The sequence below is a fragment of the Lepidochelys olivacea genome (assembly GCF_965140295.1).
Source record: "Lepidochelys olivacea isolate rLepOli2 genome assembly, chromosome: 9".
NCBI classification, from domain to species: Eukaryota; Metazoa; Chordata; order Testudines; family Cheloniidae; genus Lepidochelys; species Lepidochelys olivacea.
This window is the reverse complement of record NC_140419.1, coordinates 853,694-878,705: the sequence shown is the minus strand read 5'-3', so window position 1 is coordinate 878,705 and position 25,012 is coordinate 853,694. Positions and strand designations below refer to the sequence as shown.

General features: G+C 56.7%; 1 protein-coding gene across 3 annotated transcripts in view; it reads right to left on the bottom strand.

The window, feature by feature from the left end:
* Nucleotides 1–1,036: 1,036 nt before the first annotated feature.
* LOC311525787 (very long-chain specific acyl-CoA dehydrogenase, mitochondrial-like) overlaps nt 1,037–25,012 on the bottom strand; it is a 54,872-nt gene continuing 30,896 nt past the window's right edge. For all 3 annotated transcript variants that reach the window (XM_084638125.1, XM_084638123.1, XM_084638124.1), the window contains 8 exons: nt 23,137–23,199; nt 22,886–22,987; nt 19,600–19,697; nt 15,877–15,949; nt 14,070–14,142; nt 13,038–13,110; nt 12,369–12,444; nt 1,037–2,613 (listed from right to left, as the gene is read on the bottom strand). In XM_084638125.1, coding sequence (XP_084494251.1) covers nt 2,476–2,613; nt 12,369–12,444; nt 13,038–13,110; nt 14,070–14,142; nt 15,877–15,949; nt 19,600–19,697; nt 22,886–22,987; nt 23,137–23,199 — 696 coding nt within the window. In that variant the 3' untranslated portion in view covers nt 1,037–2,475. The remainder of the gene's footprint in view (nt 2,614–12,368; nt 12,445–13,037; nt 13,111–14,069; nt 14,143–15,876; nt 15,950–19,599; nt 19,698–22,885; nt 22,988–23,136; nt 23,200–25,012) is intronic.

Below are 25,012 nucleotides of genomic sequence, written 5' to 3'. Positions count from 1 at the left end.
GCGTGGTTCTCACCCAGACCTGCCCATCCTGCTCAGCGCGTGAGCTGGGGCTGATCTTTCAGAGGCGCTGAGCCTGTTTTGCAGACATTGCTCTTATTTGCCGTCCTAGGGGCTCTGCCCTTCTAAAATCTGAAGGACAGGATCATGGGACTGATTTATTTCCCCCACGTATCCTGTGCTGCTTCCCATAGCATGGGGCATGGCTTCTGCTACGCCTTTCCACGGGCATGCAACCTCCCACCAGGTTGCTCCACATCCCCCCCATGTGGCAAGGAAATGTACAGGAGACACAATGGGGAGCAGGGGAGACACCCTGATTGTGGGAGTGTGTTGCCCTTGCTCTAGGGCCAGCTGCTCTATTGTTAAAGCAGAGTTCTGCTCCACTCTGCTAGAACAGCAGCTGCTTTCCAAGCCATATCTGGGCCATGCATGCATGCTCCAGCCTCCAGGATGCTGCCTGCACACGGACAAGGGTTTGCTGCAAGATGAATAATTTGTGGCATTCCACAAAAATCCTTTTTGTACAGCACCCTCGCCCCCAAATGTGTCATTGGCTGCAGCACCTGGGCCTGCCTCATTTCCAGCGAGCTCTGTGTGTATGACTTTGCCTGTGGAATCTACAACTCACGCTGCACCAGCCTCTGAATCACACAGCATTCAAACAGCTCAGCTGCACGGGAGACAAAGGGAAGTGCTGCGTGTCAGGGGTCCGGATTCGATGGGCTCCTCTAGGGAGCGGGGGAGACTGCAGCCCTGGCTGAGACAGCATTTAAATCTGCCAAATGATACGTGCTTGATTGTTTAATGTGGAGGAGACAAAGGCGGATGAGTGTCCAAGTGAGAAACATCCCACCGAGCACAGAGCCCAACGTGTGGGACCTGATTAGGAAACAGGTTTGTGTTCTTGGTTCACTGGATCTGGAGTGTCAGCCTTGCTGAGCTCCCACTGGGGGCTGCCTGCTTTCAGCAGCTCCCTTTCTGTTTTCACACAGTCAGGGTGATACGCTGTGGTGGTGTAACCATGTCACTCCCAGGATATGTGGTAGGGACTGTCTTTTATTGGACCAATGTCTGTTGGAGAGAGAGGCAAGCTCTGGAACCACACAGCGCTAATGAAGGGAAAAGACATACCTCACCCACCCTGTCTCTCTAATGGTAGTATTCATGAAGTATTTTAATTAGTATCTGACCTAAATCAGCTCTGCTGAATTAGATCACCAGAGCCCCAGCTGCTCCCGGCACCTGGGCCTGGGTGCACAGCTCACCTCAGCCAAAGAGGACCAAGCCCTCAACACACATCAGAAGCAGGGCTTGCCCCAGCCGTCATGGAAATGCAGCAGCCTCTTAGCAGTGCTCAACAACGTTACCACCGCTGATACCATGCAGCCCTCTGTGAGCAAACCCCAGTGCACATGCCCCAAGGGACGTGTGCGTCAGAGTCACTGGGCTGTGCCCCTAAGGCCTGCAGGCTGACAGCTGCAGGGATGTGCCCACCAGACACTGGAGAACGTGGCCTCCCAGAACACGAGCCCCTTCGTTTCCAGCCCCGGGGCCCACATCCACCACACACGAGCTGAGCTAGCCCTGCCAAGGTAGTCCCCGAGTTTACAGGGATGAGGGCTGCTTGCCTGGACTCTCCCCTTGACGCCAGCCCACAAGCAGGCAGAATCTAATCTCTGCATGAGCTGCAGGCAGCTGGCAGCATCTCCCCGAGAGACGGTCACCAAGACTGACCCCCAAAGCCAGCATGCCCGTGCAGGCCCACGCTGCACGCAGCCCTGGCTGGAGAAAGCACCTCCCGCAGCCAGATCCCAGCCCACTAAACCAGAGCTCACCTCACGTGGCATGTAAAGACAGCGAGAAGCTCGCAGTCCACTGCGCCAGGGTCAGTAAAACCCTCGGCCAAAGATCACAACAGCCCCAGGCTCACCCTACAGCAGCCCTCGGTGATGCACGAGGCAGAAGACCGGGAGATGGCCAGGAGTCTGTGTGCACTGACTTAGCCAGGATCCTCTCCCCTTCACCCAGAGAACCACGGACACAATGGGGGGACCTAGCAGCCTTGGCTCAGTGCATCTTGGGGTGACCTTCTCTATCCCTCAGCAAAGGCCTCAGCGGGACCCCTGGAGCAGGCTAGAAGAGTCCAGGCAAGAGGCAGTTAAAACCTGCCCTCAGCTGGAACCCATGTGGCCCAAATTAATCTCCTTGACCAGGATGGAGGAGTGGCGGGGAGCTGCTATGCATGCAGGCTGCCCCAACAACCCACAGTGGGGGGCCTTTATGTCCATGTGCTCAGGGTTCTCAGAAAGCGGGACAGACGCACGGCCCCTCGCTGCAACCCACATGCAGTGACGCCGTGGCACAGTGTTGGCTTTTCTCACAGACAGAAGCCAACTGTGTGTCATGTAATATTTCTCTATATAATAGGATTGATTTGTAGCTTTTGCTCATTGTCAACCAAAGCAGCATTTCTGTTCAGAAGCCCAGTGGGTGTGCGGCTAGGATCCCTTGGTTCCGTACAACAGCATTAGATATTAGCTTCATGTTAGCAAAGGACTGATTCCACGTAGACGATTTCACTGCTCGGAGATTCTCTCTCACTCGCTCAAATGCCTGCATTGGACAAAGAAACACCCAGTCACTTACTTGTTATTAAACCATATGCTGTAACTCTTGTGCAGTCAGATCGAGGGAGTGATTTTACATGCAGTGGGCCAAGCTTTCAGGACTGGCTCCATGTGCATACAACAAGTAGCCACTATCATTCTGCAGCCACACGTACGTTCGATCAGAAATCCCCTTGGTGCTCTGGTATCAGAGATCAGTCACCTCCTGCAGCCAGTGCAATGCTTGTGACAGGAGCTAGGGTCCCTGAGCTGGACAGGCAGAGATCCAGAATTCACACCTTGAGCTGTTACAGTGACGCTAATGACAGAGAAACTGAAACCAGTGTCACAGGTCAGTGCAACTCCACCTGTATTCCCCCTCCATGGTACGTACGGTATTAGGGTGACCAGGTGTCTGGAACACCCGGCTGAAAAGGGACCCTGGCGGCTCCAGTCAGCACCACCGACCAGGCCGTTAAAAGTCCAGTAGACAGTGCTGCCCGGCTAAGGCAGGCTAGTCCCTACTTGTTCTGGCAGCATACTGTGCTCCAGAAGTGGCCAGCAGGTCTGGCTCCTAGGCAGGGGGGCCACAGGGCTCTGCATGTTACCCCCACCCTGACCACTGGCTCCACACTCCCATTGGCTGGGAACAGGCCAATGGGAGATGTGGGGGGGAGGGGCGATGTCTGCAGGTGAGAGCAGCGCGCAGAGCCGCATGGGTACCTCCGCCTGGGAGCCGGACCTGCTGCTGGCCGCTTCCAGGGCGTAGCACAGCCCGCAGTGCCAGGACAGGCAGGAAGCCTGCCTTAGCACCCTTGCTGCACCGCTGACTGGGAGCTGCCGGAGGTAAGCCCGTGCCCCAACCCCCTGCCTCAGCCCTGAGTCCTCCCAAACCTGGAGCCCTCTCCTGCACCCCAAACCCCTCATCCTTGGACCCATCCTAGAGCCTGCACCACCATCCCACAGCCCTCACACCCCAACCCCCTGCCCCAGCCCAGAGCTCCCTCCCACACCCGTAACCCCTCATCCCCAGCCCATAGCCCTCACCCCCTCCCACACCCCAACCCCCTGCCTCAACTTGCAGCTCTCTCCCGCACTCCATATCCCTCATCCCCACCCCCACCAGCCTCATGCATCCCAAACCCCTCATCCCCGGCCGGAGCCCAGAGCCCACACCCCCAGCCCAGAGCCTGTATGCCCTCCCACACCCCAGCCCCCTGCCTCAACCTGCAGCCCCCTCCCACATTCCAAGTCCCTCGGCCCCAGCGTGGAGCCCCCTCCCGCACCCTGAACCCCTCATTTCTGGCCCCACCCCAGAGCCCATACCCCCCAGTTAGAGCCCTCACCCCCACCCACACCCCAACCCCCTCCAGCCCAGTGAAAGTGAGTGAGGGTGGGGGAGAGCGAGCCACCGAGGGAGGGGGAATGTAGTGAGCAGGGGGGCGCCTCAGGGAAGGGGCGGGGCTAGGCTGTTCAGTTTTGTGCAGTTAGAAAGTTGGCAACCCTATATGGTATCCTTCACCTTAAGGAGACAAAGAAACCGAGCAATTTGATCTGGGATGGGTCCTGGCCAGGCGAGCCAGTAAAAAGCTGGAAAGGAGACTGGGGTGAGAGAAACCATCTTGAACAAAGACTGTATCTTGCTAGGTTATGTTTAGGCCTGGTAGATGCATGTTTCCACTTGTCTTTGTTTGTAGCCGTTTCTGACTGTATCCCTGATACCTGAACTCACACCAAACCTCTCTTTTTGATTAAATAAACTTATTTCACTTTTATTCTAAACCAACCCTGTGCCACGTCTGCCTTGACATGATTATTAACTCCAGTTAAACTGCTCAGCTTTTGTCTCTTTAAAGGAGCAATGGACCGATTACTCCTCTGAACGTCCCAAGATAGGGCTGGCCATTTCAGAGCAGAAGGTCTGGGGGAAATTCGGGACTGGGAGCGTGCTGGGGTCACTGGTGGAGACTGGGGTGTGGCTGTGGAAGAACAAGCCGGCGGCTGGAGCTGCTGGCCCAGGGCTGCATAACACCCAGACATGCAGGGCCGCTGGCCGCAGAGTCCAGACATGTGGCAACAGTAGCAAAGCAGTTTAAGGGCCTTGGGGTTACAGGCCAAGCGGTGACACAACCAGTCACACATCTGAACTGCACCCCAAACCATGACACTGAGGGTGCGGAGTTTGCATCCACCTCTCCCTAGGCATTCCCTGGGAAATCCACCTACCATTTCTTGGTCCAAGAGTCCACTCCTTTCTGGTACATTGTTCACTATCGTCCCTGGATCCCCCAGGCCTCACCTCTGTCCCATCTACCCCTGGAGGGTTTACATACAACCCCAGCTCAGAGGGATTCATAAACCGTTCCTTGAACTACGGACCCCAAAGAGACTGACAATGAATTCAGTCAGTCTCCCAGGGCTAGTGCAGGAAATCACCATCTTGGTCACAGGCAGCCTCAGGAGACAACTGTGCCGGGCCAGGCCATTTGTGCCATCCAGGCTACAGAAACAGCCCATCTCCACTCCTGGCCACCAGGAGGGCCCACGTCACGTGGAGATCCACGTGCTAGCATGTGGAGCTGGCCAGCCAAAGCCTGACATTTGGCCAGTACGCACATGCTGACAGCAAACTCCACTCTGAACTCTGTCTGTGTAGCCCATGCACCGAGCCAGCCAGAGGGCCAGGGTCTGTTGCGGACACAGCTGAGGAAAAGGGCAGCCCACTGGAATCCCCCATCCAGGCTGTGGGCCTTCCCTCCTCATCACTCCCCTCCTTCTGCTGCTCTGCCCCCTTTACTGCCTGAGCTCACGGGGGCTCGGTGTGCCCACCCCTCCCACCCCTCCCCTCTCTGCCCAGCCTCCATGGGTTCTGTAGGTGTCTGCAAGGAAAGCCGGGGGGCCACACACCTCCCGCCCACTTGCTACTCGAGGCAGGAAGGGCTTAACCCATCACTGGCCTAGTCGGGGTAAAGCTTCCAATGACGTCAGCAGTGCAGGATCAGGGCAAAGGCATCTGGGCCTCTGCTCTTGCTGCCTTCCCAGCTCGTCGGGCCGCACCTTCCTGCTCGAACGCAGGCCAGGCAAACAGTGCTACAGAGCGCCGCACACACACCTCCACAGCCCTGCGCAGCCACGGCCCCGCACAGACCACGCGGCAGATCAACACCCCCGCATGTAGCCACGGCCCCGCACAGACCACGTGGCAGATCAACGCCCCTCACGTAGCCACAGCCCCGCACAGACCACACGGCAGATCAACACCCAGCACATAGCCACGGCCCCGCACAGACCACGCGGCAGATCAACACCCCACACGTAGCCACGGCCCCGCACAGACCACGCAGCAGATCAACACCCCACAAGTAGCCACGGCCCCGCACAGACCACGCGGCAGATCAACACCCCACACGTAGCCATGGCCCCGCACAGACCACGCGGCAGATCAACACCCCCGCACGTAGCCACGGCCCCGCACAGACCACGTGGCAGATCAACGCCCCTCACGTAGCCACGGCCCCGCACAGACCACGCGGCAGATCAACACCCCCGCACGTAGCCACGGCCCCGCACAGACCACGTGGCAGATCAACGCCCCTCACGTAGCCACGGCCCCGCACAGACCACACGGCAGATCAACACCCCACACGTAGCCACGGCCCCGCACAGACCACGTGGCAGATCAACGCCCCTCACGTAACCATGGCCCCGCACAGACCACGCGGCAGATCAACACCCCACACGTAGCCACGGCCCCGCACAGACCACACGGCAGATCAACGCTCCTCACGTAGCCACGGCCCCACACAGACCACGCGGCAGATCAACACCCCACACGTAGCCATGGCCCCGCACAGACCACGTGGCAGATCAACGCCCCTCACGTAGCCACGGCCCCGCACAGACCACGCGGCTGATCAACACCCCAGCACGTAGCCACGGCCCCGCACAGACCACGCGGCAGATCAACACCCCACACGTAGCCACGGCCCCGCACAGACCACACGGCAGATCAACGCTCCTCACGTAGCCACGGCCCCACACAGACCACGCGGCAGATCAACACCCCACACGTAGCCATGGCCCCGCACAGACCACGCGGCAGATCAACGCCCCTCACGTAGCCACGGCCCAACACAGACCACGCGGCTGATCAACACCCCAGCACGTAGCCACGGCCCCGCACAGACCACGCGGCAGATCAACGCCCCTCACGTAACCACGGCCCCGCACAGACCACGTGGCAGATCAACACCCCTCACATAGGCACGGCCCCGCACAGACCACGCGGCAGATCAACGCTCCTCACGTAGCCACGGCCCCGCACAGACCACGCGGCAGATCAACACCCCCGCACGTAGCCACGGCCCCGCACAGAACACGTGGCAGATCAACGCCCCTCACGTAGCCACAGCCCCGCACAGACCACACGGCAGATCAACACCCAGCACGTAGCCACGGCCCCACACAGACCACGCGGCAGATCAACACCCCAGCACGTAGCCACGGCCCCGCACAGACCACGCGGCAGATCAACGCCCCTCACGTAGCCACGGCCCCACACAGACCACGCGGCAGATCAACGCCCCTCACGTAGTCACAGCCCCGCACAGACCACGTGGCAGATCAACGCCCCTCACGTAGCCCCGGCCCCGCACAGACCACGTGGCAGATCAACGCCCCTCACGTAGTCACAGCCCCACACAGACCACGTGGCAGATCAACGCCCCTCACGTAGCCACAGCCCCGCACAGACCACGTGGCAGATCAACACCCCTCACATAGGCACGGCCCCGCACAGACCACGCGGCAGATCAACGCTCCTCACGTAGCCACGGCCCCGCACAGACCATGCGGCAGATCAACGCTCCTCACGTAGCCACGGCCCCGCACAGACCACGCGGCAGATCAACGCTCCTCACGTAGCCACGGCCCCGCACAGACCACGCGGCAGATCAACACCCCCGCACGTAGCCACGGCCCCGCACAGAACACGTGGCAGATCAACGCCCCTCACGTAGCCACAGCCCCGCACAGACCACACGGCAGATCAACACCCAGCACGTAGCCACGGCCCCGCACAGACCACGCAGCAGATCAACACCCCTGACGTAGCCACGGCCCCGCACAGACCACGCGGCAGATCAACGCCCCTCACGTAGCCACAGCCCCGCACAGACCACATGGCAGATCAACACCCCTCACGTAGCCACGGCCCCGCACAGACCTCGCGGCAGATCAACGCCCCTCACGTAGCCACCTCCCCGCACAGACCGCGCGGCAGATCAACGCCCCACACGTAGCCACGTCCCCGCACAGACCGCGCGGCAGATCAACGCCCCTCACGTAGCCTCGGCCCCGCACAGACCGCGCGGCAGATCAACGCCCCTCACGTAGCCACGGCCCCGCACAGACCGCGCGGCAGATCAACGCCCCTCACGTAGCCCCGGCCCCGCACAGACCGCGCGGCAGATCAACGCCCCACACGTAGCCACGTCCCCGCACAGACCGCGCGGCAGATCAACGCCCCACACGTAGCCACGTCCCCGCACAGACCGCGCGGCAGATCAACGCCCCTCACGTAGCCACGTCCCCGCACAGACCGCGCGGCAGATCAACGCCCCTCACGTAGCTACGGCCCCGCACAGACCTCGCGGCAGATCAACGCCCCTCACGTAGCCACGGCCCCGCACAGACCGCGTGGCAGATCAACGCCCCTCACGTAACCACGGCCCCGCACAGACCACGCGGCAGATCAACACCCCACACGTAGCCACGGCCCCGCACAGACCACGCGGCAGATCAACGCTCCTCACGTAGCCACGGCCCCGCACAGACCACGCGGCAGATGAACGCCCCTCACGTAGCCACAGCCTCGCACAGACCACGTGGCAGATCAACACCCCTCACATAGGCACGGCCCCGCACAGACCACGCGGCAGATCAACGCTCCTCACGTAGCCACGGCCCCGCACAGACCACGCGGCAGATCAACACCCCCGCACGTAGCCACGGCCCCGCACAGAACACGTGGCAGATCAACGCCCCTCACGTAGCCACAGCCCCGCACAGACCACACGGCAGATCAACACCCAGCACGTAGCCACGGCCCCACACAGACCACGCGGCAGATCAACACCCCAGCACGTAGCCACGGCCCCGCACAGACCACGCGGCAGATCAACGCCCCTCACGTAGCCACGGCCCCACACAGACCACGCGGCAGATCAACGCCCCTCACGTAGTCACAGCCCCGCACAGACCACGTGGCAGATCAACGCCCCTCACGTAGCCCCGGCCCCGCACAGACCACGTGGCAGATCAACGCCCCTCACGTAGTCACAGCCCCACACAGACCACGTGGCAGATCAACGCCCCTCACGTAGCCACAGCCCCGCACAGACCACGTGGCAGATCAACACCCCTCACATAGGCACGGCCCCGCACAGACCACGCGGCAGATCAACGCTCCTCACGTAGCCACGGCCCCGCACAGACCATGCGGCAGATCAACGCTCCTCACGTAGCCACGGCCCCGCACAGACCACGCGGCAGATCAACGCTCCTCACGTAGCCACGGCCCCGCACAGACCACGCGGCAGATCAACACCCCCGCACGTAGCCACGGCCCCGCACAGAACACGTGGCAGATCAACGCCCCTCACGTAGCCACAGCCCCGCACAGACCACGTGGCAGATCAACACCCCTCACGTAGCTACGGCCCCGCACAGACCTCGCGGCAGATCAACGCCCCTCACGTAGCCACGTCCCCGCACAGACCGCGCGGCAGATCAACGCCCCACACGTAGCCACGTCCCCGCACAGACCGCGCGGCAGATCAACGCCCCTCACGTAGCCACGTCCCCGCACAGACCGCGCGGCAGATCAACGCCCCACACGTAGCCACGTCCCCGCACAGACCGCGCGGCAGATCAACGCCCCACACGTAGCCACGTCCCCGCACAGACCGCGCGGCAGATCAACGCCCCACACGTAGCCATGGCCCCGCACAGACCACGCGGCAGATCAACGCTCCTCACGTAGCCACGGCCCCGCACAGACCACGCGGCAGATCAACGCCCCTCACGTAGCCACGGCCCCACACAGACCACGCGGCTGATCAACACCCCAGCACGTAGCCACGTCCCCGCACAGACCACGCGGCAGATCAACGCCCCTCACGTAGCCACGGCCCCGCACAGACCACGCGGCAGATCAACGCCCCTCACGTAGTCACAGCCCCGCACAGACCACGTGGCAGATCAACGCCCCACACGTAGCCATGGCCCCGCACAGACCACGCGGCAGATCAACGCTCCTCACGTAGCCACGTCCCCGCACAGACCGCGCGGCAGATCAACGCCCCTCACGTAGCCTCGGCCCCACACAGACCGCGCGGCAGATCAACGCCCCTCACGTAGCCTCGGCCCCGCACAGACCACGCGGCAGATCAACGCCCCTCACGTAGTCACAGCCCCGCACAGACCACGTGGCAGATCAACGCCCCACACGTAGCCACGTCCCCGCACAGACCGCGCGGCAGATCAACGCCCCTCACGTAGCCTCGGCCCCGCACAGACCGCGCGGCAGATCAACGCCCCTCACGTAGCCACGGCCCCGCACAGACCGCGCGGCAGATCAACACCCCCGCACGTAGCCACGGCCCCGCACAGAACACGTGGCAGATCAACGCCCCTCACGTAGCCACGTCCCCGCACAGACCACGCGGCAGATCAACGCCCCTCACGTAGCCACGGCCCCACACAGACCACGCGGCTGATCAACACCCCAGCACGTAGCCACGGCCCCGCACAGACCACGCGGCAGATCAACGCCCCTCACGTAGCCACGGCCCCGCACAGACCACGCGGCAGATCAACGCCCCTCACGTAGTCACAGCCCCGCACAGACCACGTGGCAGATCAACGCCCCACACGTAGCCATGGCCCCGCACAGACCACGCGGCAGATCAACGCTCCTCACGTAGCCACGTCCCCGCACAGACCGCGCGGCAGATCAACGCCCCTCACGTAGCCTCGGCCCCACACAGACCGCGCGGCAGATCAACGCCCCTCACGTAGCCTCGGCCCCGCACAGACCACGCGGCAGATCAACGCCCCTCACGTAGTCACAGCCCCGCACAGACCACGTGGCAGATCAACGCCCCACACGTAGCCATGGCCCCGCACAGACCACGCGGCAGATCAACGCCCCTCACGTAGCCTCGGCCCCGCACAGACCACGCGGCAGATCAACGCCCCTCACGTAGTCACAGCCCCGCACAGACCACGTGGCAGATCAACGCCCCACACGTAGCCATGGCCCCGCACAGACCGCGCGGCAGATCAACGCCCCTCACGTAGCCACGGCCCCGCACAGACCGCGCGGCAGATCAACGCCCCTCACGTAGCCACGGCCCCGCACAGACCACGCGGCAGATCAACGCCCCTCACGTAACCCCGGCCCCGCACAGACCTCGCGGCAGATCAACGCCCCTCACGTAGCCACGGCCCCGCACAGACCGCGCGGCAGATCAACGCCCCTCACGTAGCCACGGCCCCGCACAGACCGCGCGGCAGATCAACGCCCCACACGTAGCCACGTCCCCGCACAGAACACGTGGCAGATCAACGCCCCTCACGTAGCCACGGCCCCGCACAGACCGCGCGGCAGATCAACACCCCCGCACGTAGCCACGGCCCCGCACAGAACACGTGGCAGATCAACGCCCCTCACGTAGCCACGTCCCCGCACAGACCGCACGGCAGATCAACGCCCCTCACGTAGCCACGTCCCCGCACAGACCACGCGGCAGATCAACGCCCCTCACGTAGCCACGTCCCCGCACAGACCGCGCGGCAGATCAACGCTCCTCACGTAGCCACGTCCCCGCACAGACCACGCGGCAGATCAACACCCCCGCACGTAGCCACGGCCCCGCACAGAACACGTGGCAGATCAACGCCCCTCACGTAGACATAGCCACGGCCCAGCACAGACCGCACGGCAGATCAACACCCCTGACATAGCCACGGCCCAGCACAGACCGCGCGGCAGATCAACACCCCTGACATAGCCACGGCCCAGCACAGACCGCGCGGCAGATCAACGCCCCTGACGTAGCCACGGCCCCGCACAGACCACGCGGCAGATCAACACCCCTGACGTAGCCACGGCCCAGCACAGACCGCACGGCAGATCAACACCCCTGACATAGCCACGGCCCAGCACAGACCGCACGGCAGATCAACACCTCTCTCCCTGCACAAGCCATATGTCAGATCAACACTCCTCACGTAGCCCGCACTGAGGCCATGGGGGCAGAGGCAGCATATTGTACATGGGTGCTGGGCACATGGAGGGCATGCAGGGCTCTCGTGCAGGGTGCCCAAGGCATGCAGGGGGGAGGGCCTTTGGGCACACAGAGAGCACGTGGAAAGGTGCCCAGGGGTCCACGCGGGGCTCTCATACAGGGTGTGCATGGGGGAGCTCAGGGCATGCAGAGAGGCACTCATGGCACACGGGGGGGGCATGTGGAGCTCTCATGCAGGGGCCCAGGGTGTGTGGGGGAGGCCCAGGGCATGCCCAGGATGCACGGGGGGCGGAGCCCTCAGGGCGTGTGTGGGGCCCAGGGCACGCACACTGACCATGCAGGGCTCTCTTGCAGAGACTGGCAGCAAGCTCACAGGCTGGCTTGTTGACAAGCCCATAAGCCTGCCACAGCGAGTGAACCAAACCCGGCCCCTCAGCCGCCTGTAGCCTACCTCGTGGCTCCACGTTTGACACAAGAGCTTCTCGTGCTCAGCGGTGGGTTGTCCCAGAGACAGAGAGCGGCTGGCCCTGCGGAGACAAGACGGTGGCCACGAGGGAGGGGCCACAGGGACAAAGGACTTTGTGAGCGCAGAAAATGCACTTGTCAGAACGGGTTGGAGCAGGAAAGCGGAACAAGCCCAGCCATAGAGCATCGCCCCAAAGCGACCAGGTTCCAGAGGACAGGATTGGACTCCCCTGCTTCCCTGGAGCCCTTCCCTGGAGAACGAGCAGCTGTGGCATGTCCCACTCATTCCCACCATGCTCACCCCGACACCAGCGGCTGGATCTGACCCTGTATTAGAGACGCCCGGACTGGGTGAGCAAAGGCACAGTCCTGGCTTTCGAGGGACATAGGATCTCACTCGGTTTTGTTTGGCTTCCCAGGTGCTACAGGGATGAGCCCATTCGATGTGCACAGAAATTCCCACGTGTGTCAGGCGCTCTCCTACCGCCACTCGCTCTGCACTGGCTGCTGTGGCAGACAAGCTATTGGGGCAGGGACAAGTCTACACAAGCACCAAGTGCCCACAAGCGCCTTCCGCAGCCTGGGAGGGTCAGAGGGCAGCCAGGCCAGGAACGGCGTTCCCAAGCACTCGCTCTCCTCTGCTAGCCACACGTACCTGGAGATCACCACAGCCATGCCATAGATGTCAATGGCAGCGTCGGCCACGCGTTTCAGATGAAACTGTTCGTCTGGGAGAAGAGACGTTGGTGAGACGGGGCATGCGTGCACACGCACGTGTTATGCTAGTGAAAACTAACAGCAGTTCCGCAGCACTTGCACGGAAGCCAGTGAACCGGCTCTCACCGCGCAGATACATTGGCAGGCCAGAAACTGCTACAAGGACCCACCCACTGACTGGAGACCCTGGGAGGGGGGTGATGCCGCCGGAGCCTGGCACAGGGCGCTCACTGGGCTGGTTGGCTCTAACACGCAGACTGGAGCGTTTTCCTGAGCCAAATGCTCAGCAGCACCCTACAGTGCGGCCCCAGCCCCCAACGAATTAAACAAACCAGCCAGACCCATCGGTCAATCACTTCTGGTGCCCCTGTTGGATCCTGCCTCTGCGCACTCAGCTCCCCTGGGTGTTAATGAAATGTCATGGGCACACTGAGGGCAGGATACGACTCACGTACAGCTGTTCAGGAGCCCTGGGAGACCATCAGGATCAGGGCTGCATGATGCTGGTGCTACACACAGACCTTGGCCTGCGGAGCTTTGTGGGGCTTTGGATGCAGAGCAGGTACACAGGGCCATGCGGACACCCCAGCTGCACTGCAGTCCTGCAGCCCAGCGACGCTCCAGGCTGGCACGGGGGGAGCTTTCACCCCGACGTGCCGCAGTGAGGAGACCCATATCGATCCCCAAGGGATGGACGCACACCACCTAGGTCTGTATTCAGAGAGAGGTGCGGTGGGCAGAGCAAGGAGCGTGACGCGGGAAGGAATTCATAGGGGAAATGGGGAGAGGATGAAGGGGAGAGAAGAGAGCGTTGCAGGAGGTGACAGAAGTGCTGCTCTGGGAGCACACCCTGGGCCCTGGCTCGGTGCCCCAGTGATGGGTTTTACGACAGGCCAAATGGTGGAATGTCGTTTAACGTCATCTGATGGCTGGTTAGAAGCAGGCTGACAGCAGCCACAGAGGCACCCACCTTTCACCTTCTCGCCGTACTTCAGCAGGAGGCTCTCAATAGCTTCACCAAACAGGTCAATGGCCCTCGTCACCTTTACATGGACACAGAAGAACAGTTCATTTCCTTTCCAAGACAGCTGTAACTTTCAGCAACCACTGCTGGGTGGGTGGGTGCCTCTGGGGATCAGGGAGCAGCGCTGGGAAAAGCGCGTCCAGCACAGGGCACTGGGCTGGATCCTGGGGACCAGTTGCGCTGTGTTCGGACCTGGACGCGAATAGGCACTAAGCCACTTTCCAGCCCCAAGCTTGGAGCTGATTCAGCCCTTGGCATGACTTTGAGCAGCCTCAAGGCTGCCCCAACTTCCACTGGCAGGACTGGCCTCCTGGGGCCACTCTATCAGCTGGGGATTGCTGGAGCACAAGGCGCTCCTGCCCTGCCTCCATACCATGAGGGCTGGGAGCACGCGGTCTGAAGCCAGCTGCAGCTGCTCTACAACACCCAAGGATTCTCTTGGCCAGGGGATTCCCCAGTTGCCCCCGGAGCAGCCCCTGTGCTTTATGCTGCCTGAGCAACACAAAACACCCAGGCGGGCACTGGGGACTGGCCCTCTGGGTGTCACTGAAACTCAGAGAGCAGGGTGGGGCTGGGGAGCTGGTGCTCAGGAACCAGCTAGGGAGAACCCTAGCTCTGCCGGTGACATAGGATCCCAGGGTCCCAGGAGAGCTGCTGAGGGTTTGGGGTCCTCCGCAGACCAGAAACCACCATCACAACTGGGCCCTTGGGGATATGCTCAGCAGTGAGGCCTGTAAATGAATGGGCCATGGAGACAGAATGGCCATCTCGCCCCGCAAGGGCACAGCTCAATCACTTTGGCAGGGCAGTATGCATCGGTGCTGGAACTAGGGGTGCTGGGGGTGCTGCTCCACCCCCCGGCTTGAAGTGGATTCGATTATATAGAGGGTTTGCAGTTTGGTTCAATGGCTCTCAGCACCCCCACTATACAAATTGTTCCAGCCCCCCTGGCAGTACGTGGGGACGCTTGTCTCCTGTACTGGCAGCTTTGTCTTGTGGGTCTCCATGTGCGCTTTGCCCACAATTTATCTTAGATGAAGGGAAAACAACAAGAATGAAGTAAAGCAAAACCCCCAGGAGAAAGTACAGCCCCTACAAGAAAACAGAGAGAGAGAGAGAGAGAGAGAGAGTGTGTGTGTATCCGTGTTCACATTCATGTGTGGCCATTTGTGTGTGCATGTCCATCCATGTGTGTCCCTCTCTAACACTGTGAGTGATGGAATGTGCTTAGAGATCTGCTGATGCCAAATGCTACTAAAAATGTAAATTATTATTATTGTGCCAGAGACAACAAATCTGACAAATCAGATTGACAAATCTGAAAGAGTGAAATGACAGCTGGGCAATGGTATTTTAAACGTGAAAATGATGTTTCAGTCTGAATCTTGAAAGTTCATATTTAGCAAAGACTTTTTAAAGAGCTAACACTTCATTTAAAACACAGGCTTCCAGGTTCATTCCTAACTGTAGGCTACAGAAACATTCCTTGCATGAACTTCGTCTAAAGCAGATGCTAGATGAATGCTGTGAATCACAAAAACGTCATCATTGGTGAGTAGATGCTGTCATGAAAATTATTTGCTTTAAGGCTAAAAATGCAAGAAACGTACAAAATAATTCAGATCTCATAATACGACAGACAATTTAAGGGTCAGGCCCTGCAGCACTGGAGATGACAGCAGGTTTACCAATGACTCCAACAGCTGCAGGGTCAGGCTCTGAGAAATAAATCTTTCAGAAAGAATTCCCTTACCAGGTATGCACTGTTGTCTAGGCCTGGGTGAACGATTCCCTCCAGAGACAAGCCAGTGGGAATCCCAACTTTACTGCAAAGGGAGAAAAGAGATGAGCAAAAAAATGAAAGGACAAAGGGTTTAAAACACAACGCAGCAGCTCATCCAGGAGCAACTGCATGGCAGTCACTGGGGACTATTTTGCACTACAAAGTTAGGTTCGCTTTACTACATCACTATGGGCAGTGAAAAATTCACACCCTATGCGATGTAGCTAAGCCGACCTAAGCCTGGTGCAGACAGCGCTAGGTGAAATTCTTCCATCGACCTAGTTACCACCTGTTGGGGAGCTGGATTTACTACAGAGAGTGAAGAACCCCTTGTGTCACTGTAGTAAGTGTCTTTATTGATGCTGCCAGGTTCCTAGTGCAGACATACCCTGGAGCTGGAGGTAAAGCAGGGATGAATTTGGCCCAGTATCATTTCAACATAGGGTGACCAGACAGCAAGTGTGAAAAGTCGAGATAAGGGGCGCGGGGTAATAGGAGCCTATATAAGAAAAAGACCCACAAATCGGGACTGTCCCTATAAAACTGGGACATCTGGTCAGCTTATTTCAACAACTCATTTCTAAGGTTCACTCCTACCATAAAAGAGTTTGAGTTCAAACAACTGCAGCTAAACCCGGCAGTGCCCGATCTCCAGGAAGTGCCCATACCAAGATCAGCCTTTCTACATGAACAATTTCCTCCCACCTTTATCACATGACGCATGTGACGTACCATGCGCACCATTCTGGGCACAGGACATTAGGTCTGACCTTGCAAAACTCCCACTGAGGTAGCAAAGTGTGAACACTTAAATGGACACTTGGCCAGACCACCTGGTCTAACACCCCAACCAGGTGCGCTGGAACTGGGGGGGCCAGGCTGGCAGCTGGAGCCCGGGCAGCCATGTGGGAGACACAGATCCTCCACCTGCCCTGGGGGTGGGGACACAGGCTGGGAACAGCTCTTGGGCTCTCCCACCCCGGGTAGGTGGAGGGTCCTCAGCTTCCTGGACGAGCTCTGGCTTCCAGCTTGGCTGGGGATGGGGCCTCAGGGGCAAAGGATGGAGCCATAGAGGGGCAAGGGGCCTAGTCCCCCACTTTTGGGAAGGCTTTGCCGTCCCTGACCCCAACTCTTGCAAAAAGGGCTATAGGCAGGTGTGACACCCTGACACCTCAATATTCACCACTGTCATGTAATTAGGATATGTTTTGTACAAAGTATGTCTTGTGAGGTATCATTCTAAAAGTCTGGATCTGCTAGACAGTAATATCTCGTTGGATTGTACATGCTATCATCGTATGTGAAGTTATGAAGTTTGGCTCTGTGTGTGTTACTCAAACCTGTTCTGAGGTTGAACACACCCACAAGCAGCCTTTCAGGTACAACAGTAAAATGGCCAAACAAGGTTAATGGCTTGTTGAGGAAATGCACACAAGCACCAGGATTACCCCAGTGTGAACAGGAGCACCAGGATTACCCCAGTGTAGAGGCAAAGTTGCGGAAGATTGGCGAGGAGCTAAGTGGCGGATCACGTACATGACTGAATGTAAGCGGAGGAGGCAGGCAGTTTCAATTACCTTTGTCCGACAGACCCTGCCAAAATATATATCTTAGCATAGCTCAGCATATTTTTTGCCTGTAAACAAGTCAGTTTATATAACAAGCATAAATCATACATGTAAGAACGTAACCAGCTGTTGACCCTATGTAACCCCGAGATAAGCACAGAGAATATAACACTGCAGAGGACTTGCTCCCAGCGGAGTCCTGCCTGGTCAGCTCTCCCGAACAGCGAGAGTCCCCTGCAGCCCCTCTGCATGCCCTAGGGACTCCCCGCGCAGATTGGAGCGTAACTTCTTCCTTCAGTAAAGCATAGCTTGCTGTTTTCAGGCCTGAGTGTCATCCGTTCGCTGGTATCCCCCATCTCCCCCACCCTTGCAGGCACACCCAGGAACTGTGTACAACAAAAACCTCTCAGAGACACAGTGGGAACTGTCTGACCCAAGTCACAGCAAAAGAACTTTCCAGCAAGTGGGAAGGAGATATAAAAGGGGGAAATGACATCACAAAGGTACCTCACTCTCCCTGCAACACCTGGAAACACCTGAGGGGCAAGGACTGAACTGTGGGAAGTGATGGTCCCAGGCTAGAAGGATTTTTAGCCTGTGTATGAAAACCTGGGAAAGCCAAGGCAGCTTGTACCTTGAGAATCTTCCAGCCGGTTTATCACTCAGGGTGAGAATTTGCTAATTTATATCTTACCCATCTAGTTTGCAGTTTTTGTTTATTTACGAAAGTAATCTGCTTTGATCTGTTTGCTATCACTTATAATCACTTAAAATCTATCTTTTGTAGTTAATAACTTGCTTTTGTTTTCTCTAAAACCAGTCTGTGGAATTCATAACAGGGGGACAAAAGGCTGTGCATATCTTCCTCCACTTTGAGGGAGGGAGCGAATTTCAATGAGCTTATGCTCTGTAGTTCTCTCTGCAGTGCAAGACGACACAATTTTGGGTTTACACTCCAAAGGGGGTGTGCACTTGAGTGCTGGGCAATTCCTTAGCTGAGTTTTCCCATGCAGAACTGATCCCAGCACCTGTGTGAAGCTGCAGCCATGTGTGTGTGTGATGGAAGGGGGCTTGAGACCCTGTCACAGCAGCACAGAGTAAGGGAAACGCAGGCTGGTGGGACTGGCGAGCTCAGTGGTATCCCAGTTCCAAGTGGCACCCCAGAGGGAACCAATCACAGGAAGGTTGCCAACTTGGTAATATTTAAAAAACAGACACTTCAGCAGGAGTGCTGGAACCTCCCCTGCCTCTCCCCATCCCCCCTAAGGCCCCACCCCTGCCCCGCCCATTCCTCCCAAAGCCCCACCCTTGCTCCACCTCTTCCCCTAAGCCCTCACACCTCCCCCACCTCTTCCGCTGAGGCCCTGCCTCTGTCCACTCCTCTTACCCCTCCCACCTGTTGCTCACTGCTTTTTCCCTCCAACCCCCCACCGCCTGGGTCAGGAGGGACTTGCCTGCAGAGCTGGGGCCTAGGGCTGCAGCTGCCTGACGAAGGTAGGAGGAGATCCTGGCTGAGTAAGGGCTGGAGCAGGTGATGAACCAGTGCCTTCTCGCCTCTCCCACTCGCAGAAACTGGTCTTTGGGTGTCTGGTCAGTAGATCTGACCGGACACTGTCAGGCCCCCTTTTCAACCGGACTTTCCAGTCGAAAACCAGGCACCTGGGCACCCTAGCTATAGGATCCTTATGACCACAAATGCTCAGGAATTTGGTTTTACAGCTGGTCTGAAAGGAGGCACCATCAGTGTCACAGCGCCCCTGGTTCCGTGCTGGAAGACTGGCTCACTATTAAGCCTCTGCTCTGGCATCGCAAGCATCACTTCTGATTTCACTGCATGCTCTCAGGACCAGAGGGGCTGGGACTAAGGGTGGAGGGGTGCTACTGCACCCCCTGGCTTGAAGTGGTGTTCATCATAGACAGGGTTTACAGTTTGCAGGCTTCATCGTTTACAGGGTTTACAGTTTGCAGGCTTCATCGTTTACAGGGTTTACAGTTTGGTTCAACGGCTCTCTGCACTCCCGCCATACAGAAACATTATTCCATCGCCCTGCCAGTAGAAGCAGCATGTTATTTTACACCACTGTAACTGACAGGCAAACTGTAACAGGTTCTCTGTGCTGCTTACCGCTTTGCTCTCATCCCAATATCTTTTAGGATGGTCTCAGTTTTCCCTGATGGATTCATGACAGTTGTTCGCAGATTCTTTAACTGGACCCCAGCATACTGAAAATGTTTTAAAAATGATTAAAGGAATTTAATTACACACACTCTTAGGGCTACCCCTGCAAAGGGACATGCTCAGGATGAGCCTCAGGGGATTGATACAGCAGGTTCCGAGTTGTGCCGGGCATCTCTGGGTTAACTATACAGTAGCACAGGGGTTCTCAAACTGGGGGTCGGGACCCCTCAGGGGGACACAAGGTTATTATGGGGGGGGCGGGGGCACAAGCTGTCAGCCTCCACCCCAAACCCCGCTTTGCATCCAGCATTTATAATAGTGTTAAATATATAAAAAAGTGTTTTTAATTTATAAGGGAGGTCGCACTCAGATGCTTGCTAGGTGAAAGGGGTCACCAGTACAAAAGTTTGAGAACCCCTGCAGTAGCGAAATATGAAAATCTACCACCTTATTTTCTGCAACTAAACCATATTTCAGGGCCTTAGCTCAGTGGAACAGATTGCTTGGATTCATGAAGGATTTATGAAGAATCATTTCTGCATTACAACATTACATGGTACCCAGATTTCTGTCCATCCACCTAAGTGTTTGTATATACAGCACCCCCAACAAGGGGGCTCCATTCACTGCAGAAGAGAACAAAGTCTACAGCATTAAAAATTGGGATGGGAATGTGTCTAAGATGGGTGACGGATCTGAGGACCTGTCCCAGATGGAGGTGTCAAGCGAGGGGGTTTTGAAACAAACTGATAAATCAACCAGTGACGAGTCACCCGGACCAAGTGGTATTCACCCAAGAGTTGTATAGAAAGTCAAATACAAAATTGCAGAACTACTAACTGTGGTATGCAACCTGTAATTTAAATCAGACTTTGTACCAGATGACTGGAAGGTAGCTAATATAACACAGTTTATTTTTAAAAGGCTCCAGAGGAGATCGTGGCAATTACAGGCTGGATAGCCTGACTTCCGTACCAGGCAAACTGGTTGAAACTATAGTAAAGAACAGAATTATCAGACACAAAGATAAACACAATATTTTGGCAAAGAGGCAACACAGCTGTTGTAAAGGGAAATCCTGCCTCACCAACCTCTTAGAATTCTTTGAGGGTGTCAACAAGCATGAGGACAAGGGTGATCTAGTAGATATAGTGTACTTGGGCTTTCAGAAAGCCTTTGACAAGATCTCACACTAAAGGCTCTTAAGCAAAGTAAGCAGTCATGGGATAAGAGGGAAAGTTCTCTCATGGATCAGTAACTACTTAAAAGATAGGAAACACAGAGTAGGAATAAACGGTCAGTTTTCACAGTGTAGAGAGGTAAATAGTGGGGTCCCCTAGGGATCTGTACTGGGACTAGAGCTGTTCAACATATTTATAAGTGATCTGGAAAAGGGAGTGAACAAAGGAGGTGGCAAGGTTTCCATTTGATACTAAATTACTCAAGTATCAGAGGGGTAGCCGTGCTAGTCTGGATCTGTAAAAGCAGCAAAGGGTCCTGTGGCACCTTATAGACTAACAGAAATATTGGAGCTTAAGCTTGCGTGGGTGAATACCCACTTTGTCATACATCTGATGAAGTGGGTATTCACCCACGAAAGCTTATGCTCCAATACGTCTAAATTACTCAAGATATTTAAGTCCAAAGCAGACAGTGAAGAGTTACAGAGGGATCTCACAGAACTGTGTGACTGGGCAACAAAATGGCAGATGAAATTCAATGCTTATAAGCGCAAAGTAATACACACCGGAAAACATAATCCCAAGTACACATACAAAATGAGAGCGTCTAAATCAGCTGTGACCACTCAAGAAATATGTTGGAGTCATTATGGATAGTTCTATGAAGACATTTGCTCAATGCGCAGCGGCAGTCAAAAAAGCGACCAGAATTTTAGGAACCATTAGGAAAAGGATACATAATAAGACAGAAATAAGAGAATAAGACACTTCTGCCTCCTCCCCTGAGCGTGCCGTGTCCCCGCTGCTCCACCTACCTCCCAGCGCTTGCCACCGCCAAACAGCTGTAGCAAGCAAGGGAGGGGGAAGAAGCGGGGCGGGGGTGGGGATTTGGGGAAGGAGTCGGAATAGGGGCAGGGAGGGGGCGAAGTTGGGGCGGGGACTTTGGGGAAGGGGCTGGAATGGGGGAGGGGGTGGGGCAGGGGTGGAGTCGAGGTGGGGCCGGGGGCAGAGCGGGGTCAAGTACCCACCGGCGCCAGTAGAAGTCGGCGCCTATGCCATGGTACGCCCACATCTTGAATACTGCGTGCAGTTCTGGTCGTCCCATCTCAAAAAAGATAAATTAGAATTGGGAAAAGTAAAGAGAAGGGAAACAAAAATGACTATGGTTATAGAACACCTATGAGGGGAGACTGAAAAGACCGGGACTGTCCATCTTGGGAAAGAGATGACGAAGGGGAAATATGGTAGAGGTCTCTAATATCACGGCTGGTGTGGAGAACGTGAATAAGGAAGTGCTATTTACCCCTCCACATGGGAGCAGCACAAGAGCTGGGTACGATTGTTATTACTGAAGTCAATGGAGTGCAGAATTTGGCCCATACCATCAGCAATGGACTTTTGCCACAAAATTCAATCAGGTTCCAAATTCCAAAACATCCCCCTGCCCATCCCTGGCCCAACCCCCCACCCAGCCCCTCCTGTCACAGCTTCGGGTGTTTGGACGGAGGGTTTGGTTCAGCCAATTTCATACGGCTCCCTCCAGCTATGAAGCGTGGATCTGGATCTGGGTTTAGATTCAACCCCCAGTGCTGGGACTGTTCGGATCTGAGCACATTTGATTCAGGCCCATCTCTACAGCCCATACGTTACCCTCCCACGCGATTCTGGAGAGGGCTTTCAGCAGCAGCGGCTAACGCTCTGCGCTGCGGGTGGTGTGAGGAGGCTGCACTATGGCTGCAGGGTTCATAGCTGACTCCACTAGAATCCCTTCAGAGCCAGCTGCACCAGCCTGAGTGCTCCCCCCTGCATCCAGCCAGCCCAGCGGGCCAGTGTGGGGCAGAGGCATAGCCCTGCCCGCACCCCACCCTGGCTCCCTCCGCACTGCGTGGAAAGGCTGTTGCTGGAGGCACTGGAGCAGTGCAGGGACTCTGCTCCTAGTCGCAGGGCAGATTCCTGGCCCCCTCTCCCAGCTGGGCCGTGCAATGCTCGCTCTGTGCCGGAAAATGCCAAGGCCTTTAAGGGGAGGTATTTGCCCACAGAGAGCCCCTTACCTCAATGCCCGTCAGTGCCACAAACAAGCGAAGGATATCATTGGTGCCCTCAAAAATGCGGAAAATCCTCAGGTCCCTCAAGACTCTTTCGACACCAGCTTCCTGTGCAAACAAAGACCTTAATAGACTCAAGTGATCCCTGCAAGAGGAGTGCACACAGCTGCCTTGGCAGAGCACTGCGAGCTCCTGAATACAGCCTTAAAATGATGCATGTGGTTCTGCTCGGGGCGGATGGAGCCAAGGTCGTTTACCTGCATGTATCCCATTCCTCCAAGGACCTGGATGCACTCATCTGTGACGTGCCAGGCTGCTTCCTAAAGATAAAAACATCACAGTGCAGCAGAGGGGAATGTTTCTAGTCTCAATGTGATAACTCAGATGTGTCAGCATAATAGCAGTTAGCCCGGTGGCTCTGGGCAGTCCTAGGTGGGCCTGCGTTTGTTATAATACTGTAATGGCAAAGGTGGTTACCTATTAGTTACCTGTGCTGTAACTTAGTGACATGCTGCACGTGTCCATCCCACTTCAGGTGGGTGCACACCCAGGGCAACAAAACCAGAGACCCTTTTCCCCAGCAGAACCCCTTGGGGCAGCCCATGTGCACACCCCAGGGTCATGTTACCAGGTGAGGGTATAAAGGGAGAACCCTCCTGAGTGGGTTTGACTCCAGTGTAGAGGGGAGGAGATGGGTTGTGGGACGGACGTGTGCAACACACCTCAAAGGACAACAGTCACAGAACAGGTAAGTAGCCATTTTTTCTTCTTCAAGTGATCGCACATCCCCATTCCACATCAGGTGACGCACAAGCACTTTGGCAAGGACAATGGTTTTGGAGTCTGTCTGAGCAAGGACTGCAACACCGCTCATCCAAACCCATCACCATCGCTCAGTGCCTGGGAAACAGCTTCATGTCTAGTGAAAGGAGGCACCAATGACCAGGCTGCAGCTCTGCGAATATCAGTAATGTGCACCTGATGCAGGAATGCAGCTCACGCTGCTTGAGCTCTTGTAGAACGCACTGAAACTCTTGCGGGCAGAGGGGCCTTAGCCGTGGCAGAGCACAGTAGGGTGCAGGACAAGATCCAGAAAGAAATTCTCTGCCCACAGACAGGGTAACCCTTCAGTCTGGCAGACAAAGAAATGAACAGCTGAGGAAACAGCCTAAATTGTTTGGTCTTGTCCAAGTAACAAGCCAACGCCTTTTGGACATCCCAAGCATGGAGCCCTCCTCATCGTTACGAGGTTTCAGAAAAAAGCTCGGTAAGTAGGTAGCCTGATTAAGGTGGAAGTGCGAGACAACTTTGGTCAGAAATGTAGGGTAAGGATGCAAATCAACCTCATCTGCAAACTACATCTGGAGGGTCAGCACCTAATGCACGCCGCTCTGCTACCCTGCTGGCAGAAGCACTGGCCACCAGGAATGCTGCTTTCATGGAGAGATGGAGCAAGGAATGTGGAGCCATCGGCTCAAAAGGTGGAACCATTAGAGCCGGCAAAAGCTGTAGGATAAATACGACATTAAAGAGTTAGCATTACCTTAAGTTTGGTTAAGGAAATATCTGTAATATGAAGAAAGGCCCTGACTAGCATGTAGAAGGAAGGCCTTGAAAAGAATGAGGTGCAAGGCCAGAAGGAATGAGGGAGGGAGGGTGTTTGGTTTGAGAATAACTGAGGAGATAAGGGGAAGGCCTCAGACCGACAGGGATGGCTGCGGATGAGGATTATAAAGGTGTTCTCCTGCCCAAGTTTGCATAACACTCTTGGAATCTGAGGGACGGGATTAAAGGCATCTAGTAGCTTGTCCTTCCATGACGACAGGAAATCATCTGATATAGATCCTGGGCTGTGACTTGCTCTGGAACAAAACAGGTGACACTTCCTGTTCAGACGAGTAACCAAGACATTGATTTCTGGTACCCCCCACGACTGAAAGATGGATCTTGCAATGTCTGCTCTAAGGGACCACTTGTGATCCCTGCTGAATGATCTGCAGAGACAATCTGCCAGGCAGTTCTGAACACCTTGGTAGGTGTGAAGCTTTGAGTGTGATTGTATTTTTGATGGAACCCTCAAACCCCCATAGATCTACAGCCTCTGGGCAAAGGCGATCCCACCTGGCACTCCAC